General features: G+C 49.6%; 1 protein-coding gene across 1 annotated transcript; it reads left to right on the plus strand.

Moving 5' to 3' along the window:
- The first annotated feature begins 6 nt into the window (after positions 1–6).
- Positions 7–3,237, plus strand: FBXL14 (F-box and leucine rich repeat protein 14). Its single transcript, XM_006019447.3, has one exon. The coding sequence runs from the start codon at positions 8–10 to the stop codon at positions 944–946; it is 939 nt and encodes a 312-aa protein (XP_006019509.1). The 5' UTR covers position 7; the 3' UTR covers positions 947–3,237.
- The last annotated feature ends 2,769 nt before the right edge of the window (positions 3,238–6,006 follow it).

Here is a 6,006-nt window from a genome sequence, read left to right on the forward strand (position 1 = left end):
CCAGGGCATGGCGGCCATCGAGAGCCTCAACCTGAGCGGCTGCTACAACCTCACTGACAACGGGCTGGGCCACGCCTTCGTGGCCGAGATCGGCTCCCTGCGCTCGCTCAACCTGAGCCTGTGCAAGCAGATCACAGACAGCAGCCTGGGCCGCATTGCCCAGTACCTCAAGGGCCTAGAGGTGCTGGAGCTGGGCGGCTGCAGCAACATCACCAACACGGGGCTGCTGCTCATCGCCTGGGGGCTACAGCGCCTCAAGAGCCTCAACCTGCGCTCCTGCCGCCACCTCTCGGATGTGGGCATTGGGCACCTGGCGGGCATGACGCGCAGCGCGGCCGAGGGCTGTCTGGGCCTGGAGCAGCTCACGCTGCAGGACTGCCAGAAGCTGAGCGACCTGTCGCTCAAGCACCTGGCCCGGGGGCTGGCCCGGCTGCGCCAGCTCAACCTCAGCTTCTGTGGCGGCATCTCAGACGCCGGGCTGCTGCACCTGTCGCACATGAGCAGCCTGCGCAGCCTCAACCTGCGCTCCTGCGACAACATCAGCGACACGGGCATCATGCACCTGGCCATGGGCAGCCTGCGCCTCTCCGGCCTTGACGTCTCCTTCTGCGACAAGGTGGGCGACCAGAGCCTGGCCTACATCGCCCAGGGACTGGACGGCCTGCGCTCCCTCTCCCTCTGCTCCTGCCACATCAGTGACGAGGGCATCAACCGCATGGTGCGCCAGATGCACGGCCTCCGCACCCTCAACATTGGCCAGTGCGTCCGCATCACCGACAAGGGCCTGGAGCTCATTGCCGAGCACCTCAGCCAGCTCACCGGCATCGACCTCTATGGCTGCACCCGCATCACCAAGCGGGGCCTGGAGCGCATCACCCAGCTGCCCTGCCTCAAGGTGCTCAACCTGGGACTCTGGCAAATGACTGAGAGCGAGAAGGTCAGGTGAGACGAGGGGGCACCCGAGACCTCCACCCCCTCTAGAGGGACTCACTGACTGCTGCAATGGAGGAGAGAGAGGGGCACGCACAGAGCCATGCTACCCGCTGCCCCAGCACCAGAGGGAGGGACGGAGAGAGTACCCCTGTCCTACGCCACCTGCCTGTGGCTGCGCTGGCCGGGAGGCAGGAGAGAGAATGCCTGTCCCTTCTGTGCCCTGCCATGCCCCTGGGTTTCTACTTGGGATGCAGTGTCCATGTCCCTCCCCTCCCCCCACTCCCTCTTCATCGTCCTGCCTTGGCATAGGAGATAGAGGCCCACAATCTTATGCACTGGGGCTGAAGATACCCGTCTTTACCCATGACCCCCTGAGTCCATCCCCTTGTGCACTAGGGATGGATAAAGACAGACCCTCCCCCATCCTTATTTATCCCCAGTCCAGCTACATTTTGGGGACTGGAAACATTTTGCAGACGCGGGGGTGGAATTGGAGGTGGGAACAGGCCTCTCTTCTCTCCCTGCCTCCCCCTCAATAGAAAAAGAAAAAAAAAGCTTACTAGCGCCACCTCCCATGTCCAGCTATCCCCTCCTTCTCTCCTAGGGACACCGACCACCTGCTCAGACCATTCCACCTTTGCCTGTTCCCCCCCAGTCATCTGGAGACAGCCACAGAAGCACCCTCCTCACATGCACTCATTCCATTCACTTCAGTCAGGCCCCCGGCTCCAGTCTCCCCTCCTGTACTGGGGGTGGATAATCTCCCGCCATTCCAGTTCTTCCGTGCTTTGGGAACAGAGAAAAGTTATACCAGGGGCATGGGGACGCACCTCGGTGTCACCCTGGGAGAGAAAACCGAGACACTCCCTTCTTTTCCCATCTCCTTGCACTGGGGATGAAAACCCAGTTTCCTTCTATTCTGTTCCTTCTTCCCCACCTTCAGAGCTCCCAGCTTTTGGAAGGCCCGAGTCACCTTAGCCACACATCTTCCCTTTCATTATTCTCTCTCTTCCTTTTTCTTGGCAGTGGGAATAAAGACATATCCAGCCACATATCCATTCCTTTTTGGATTGGGGTGAGCAGGTAGAAGGTGACTAGCACCTACCTGCCCAGGGGACTTAAGGAAGAATCTCCAGCTTCACTTTTGCTTTCATTTGAGATACTGTGACCTGTTTTTATTTTGAAATGCCTAAAAAAAAGTAACTACTACAAAAACAGCCTCTTACTCCCCCACCACTCCCCTTGCTTATGTCCTGTAACTGATCCCAGTTTTCCTCATCCATTCTCCTCTCTTTACAGTATTCATTTTCTTACATGGTTTTATTTTTAAAGACATTTGAAGTTGCTGTTCTTGTGGATTTTTAAGTACATTTTTTTCTGCTGAATATATTCTATATATATAAATATATATATGATGTCTGGCTACCTCGTTTTAATTTGTTACTTTTTTTCTCAAAAGCCCTGGAATTCTTACAGGAAAGAGATTTTGAGACAAACATTTTTGTGCCTAGACTGGAAAAATGCCCCTTGGGTTTGTATTTTTTTTTTTTTTTAAGCTTTCCCTCCCACCTTCACTTTCTGGCTGTGCCTCTCACTCCTTCTCCAGCTGGGCTTGGGGACCCCACTGTGCTTCTGTGTTTCTTCTTTTTGTTTGTTTGTTTGTTTTTGGAAACTCTCCTAGCACAAACACGTGTAACACATGAGCATCCATCCAAGGATTGGGCTACTGTTAAAAGAAATGTGTGAAATGCGAGTTCAGTTCTTAAATATATAGAGACCTATATATGCAAATATTTCCCCCCTCCCTTTCAAATCACCTACAAAAATGGTCACTGTGTGAGGCTTCCTGTTTTTAAATGGAGAGAGGAGCAGAGCAGGCCTGCAGGCCCTGAGGTTGTAATGTGAAGGGGAGGAGACAGATGAACTTCAGTCTTATCTCTGTTCTGCCAATAAAATGGAGCTGGTTCTTTAGATTTTTTTAATTATTATTATTATTATTATAATTATTATTATTATAATTTTAAAGAGGAAGAATACAAGATTAATTTTTGAAGAAAAATTCCTTGGCTTTTTTCCCCTTCCCCCCACCCGGTTGTTGTTCAGATCCTCAAATCCTCCACAGTAACAGGCCAGACCATGGAGTTAAAGCAAACCCAGAGACCCCTATGGATTAATTGTACTGTTTGTGAATTTGTATAAAAAATAACAAAGATCCTCTTAAAACATTTTATATTCTTACAGTAAAAGGTTAAACTGATATTTATATAATAAAAGAGGAAATATGAAGTATGTTTTTGAAAAAAAGCTGTATCTGTGTTGTCTTTGCATTTTAAAGACATTGTCCACTGGTTTCTGAGAAACATGGTGCATGGCTTAGAGAGGGTTTGGGCTGTTTTCTTGTCTCAATGACTGATTAAGTCTAATGAGTAAAAGGAAATGGAGAGTCTGGTCCCTCCTGTGCAGGATGTTGAGCAACATAATTAGAAGTTTGCAAAAATTGCTTCCTTTTGGAAGGACCAGTCTCCAGGTCTATAGCAAAAGAGTCAAACTACAAATTGTAGGTGTCTATTCAGTTTGGGGTTAGATTGACTGACTGCAACTGGCACTTCGTTAATGAAGCAACTGACACACCATGTAATAGATCCAACTTGACATTTGGGTGCAGGGGAAGTTTTAAAAAACTTGAGACAAAAGGTGGTTGTCTTGTGACTTTTCTTTAATGCAGGGCAATTGGTCCCCCTTACCATCTGCCAAAAAGCCAGAGGTTTCCCTGCCATGTTTATAACCCAAAACTGCACTTTCTTGCTAGAGTATAACAACCTGGAAATGAATGACCAGGGAAAGTGAAATGGCCTAGTCAATTTTCACTGCCAAAACAGATAAATGCAAAGTAGAAAAGAAATGGATTTAAAAAAAAATTTTGTTTGAATAATCTAAGGTGTCCTTTCCATCCAAATCTCTCTCTAATGAATGACTTTTAACCTGATAGGGCCCTTTTTAGGCTACTGTGATGTGGATCTTTTATTGTTGTTCAAGACTGGGCTTAAGCTGTGTTTATAGGGCATGAAACAAAGCTTTTCTCCCTCTAAGTCCTGCAGCAGGGCTTTCTCTCCCCCGCCTCCTCCCTCCTTCCTTTTTTAAAGGAGGGGTTGGGGGTAGAGAGAATGTGAAATGGTGGAAGAAGCTGAAGCCATTGTTCAGGAAAGTTAAAAGAGGAGCTGTCCTTGCTTGCTTGTTCAGTCATGCATACTGAATCTCCCCGTGTGAGGGTCCCTATGGAAAGGAGGAGGGTGATTCTTCCCCTCTTTTTAACATTCCTCTCCAGGCCTGGCTGTATTTAAGCTGCTTTCCTTCATGCAGAGGAGGGAGGGGGTGGGGGATGGTCTGGAGTTCCTGTACATTTGCATTTTAAGCACTTCCAGTGCTAAGCAGGCCAGTCTGTTTCATCCAAACTATTCTCCTGGAGCAAACACCTCTCAAGTTAGACTTCAGGTGGTTATGCTGCAGGTCCATGATATCAGTGTGGCCCTGGCAAAGGGGTTATGGCTGCCTTCAGCTGTAAGCTGCTCAACCTGCACATTTCACTATATTTTTGACTCAGAGCAAAGTGTACATAATGCTTTGTTTGAAGCTATAATTGTATCACCTTCTTATCTCTTGAGGCCTCACTTCAAAGTCAAAAACTTCTCCCTGTGAAGAGGGCAGAGTTGCACTGCACCTCAGGGAGGGAGGCTCGCACCTAGATGCCACGGGATTGTTATTATTATTGTAAAACTTCCAAGCTTTTTTGCGGGGGGGGGGGGGGGGGTTCATCACAAAAGCTACATTGTTCTCCTCTTGCAAAGCCATCACAATTGGATCTAACTGAGCCTGACACTATATCCATCTTCCTTTACTTGGAAGGAGGTGTGGGGTCTTTCTTTTCTGCTTAAAAAAAAGTTTACAAACTTCTTGACCAGAAAAAAGGATGTATGAACTCCAGTAACAAAAGGAATTTCCAAACAGGTTCCCAATGCCAGTGGCATTTACGGTAACATTTGATACCACAGGCAGGGATGGTAAATTGCACGTTGCTCGCTAGAACAGAGCCTGTAGCAACAGGATCCCAATGAACAGACAGCATTATAGACCGCTTCTCCCCATCGTGGTTCTGTATTAACTTGGACAATGTTTGCATGGAGGGGAGGGCGGGGGAGGGGATGTCCGACTAAGAAGCTATAGGCATGTGTGTGTGTGGTCCTTTACATCCTAAAGTCAGGAATCAGACAGTTCTGAGGCAAAAATGCTGTTTGTAACTTCTCCCCACAAAAGAGTTAAGCGGCCCAGCGTGCTATTTAAAGAGAGCTCAAGCTCTTGCAATTTTGCTGAAAGCAGAGCCTTCCTACAGCCCTGAATTATTAGAAGGTCCAATAGTACCCTTAGAAAATGGGCAGACCTGGCTCGTGGCTGTCCCTCTGGGAAGCTCAGGGGTGACAATGCTCTCATGGTCCCAGACATGAGTGTCCCTGCTGGGAGCGGTCTCAGCTGGAGGAATGCACCTTCGCCCCTAAGCAGAAGGTTTCCAAAAAAAGGTGGGCAGGCCTTCATGGGGTGCGAGATGAGAGTAACCTGTCTCCAATCACCCCATCATTCTGCGAAGGCGACAGAGGGACCAAACAGGTCGCCTGTGGGTGACTCCTGAGCTGAAGCGGGTCAATGCAGAGTCCCCATGAAATGACTCAGTTGGCATAGGAAGAAAGGTGCCGTGAAAACCCTTCCACTTGCTATCCAGCTGGAAATACCCAAATCCTCGTCAGGGACCCGCAGAGAAGGACACTTGGCTGCAGCAGGGAAGCACAAGGCAGGTCTCCTGGGTGTCGGCTTTGTGACTTCTCGAGCACTGAAGTCAGCAGGAGACGAACAAATCCCGTTCACTTCAGTCCTCATTATTGATAGCTGAGGACCCAAGGGAAGGGAGGCGCGGCTGGGATGGGGTCTAAGCCCCGACAAGGCGGCGGCAGCCCCGTGCCTGGGAGCCCCCCGGCTGGGGTGGGCTCAGGGGGCAGCTGCAGGAAGCAGCCAGAGCCGAGCCAG

The sequence above is a fragment of the Alligator sinensis genome, unplaced genomic scaffold, assembly GCF_000455745.1.
Source record: "Alligator sinensis unplaced genomic scaffold, ASM45574v1 scaffold87_1, whole genome shotgun sequence".
Classification (NCBI taxonomy): domain Eukaryota; kingdom Metazoa; phylum Chordata; order Crocodylia; family Alligatoridae; genus Alligator; species Alligator sinensis.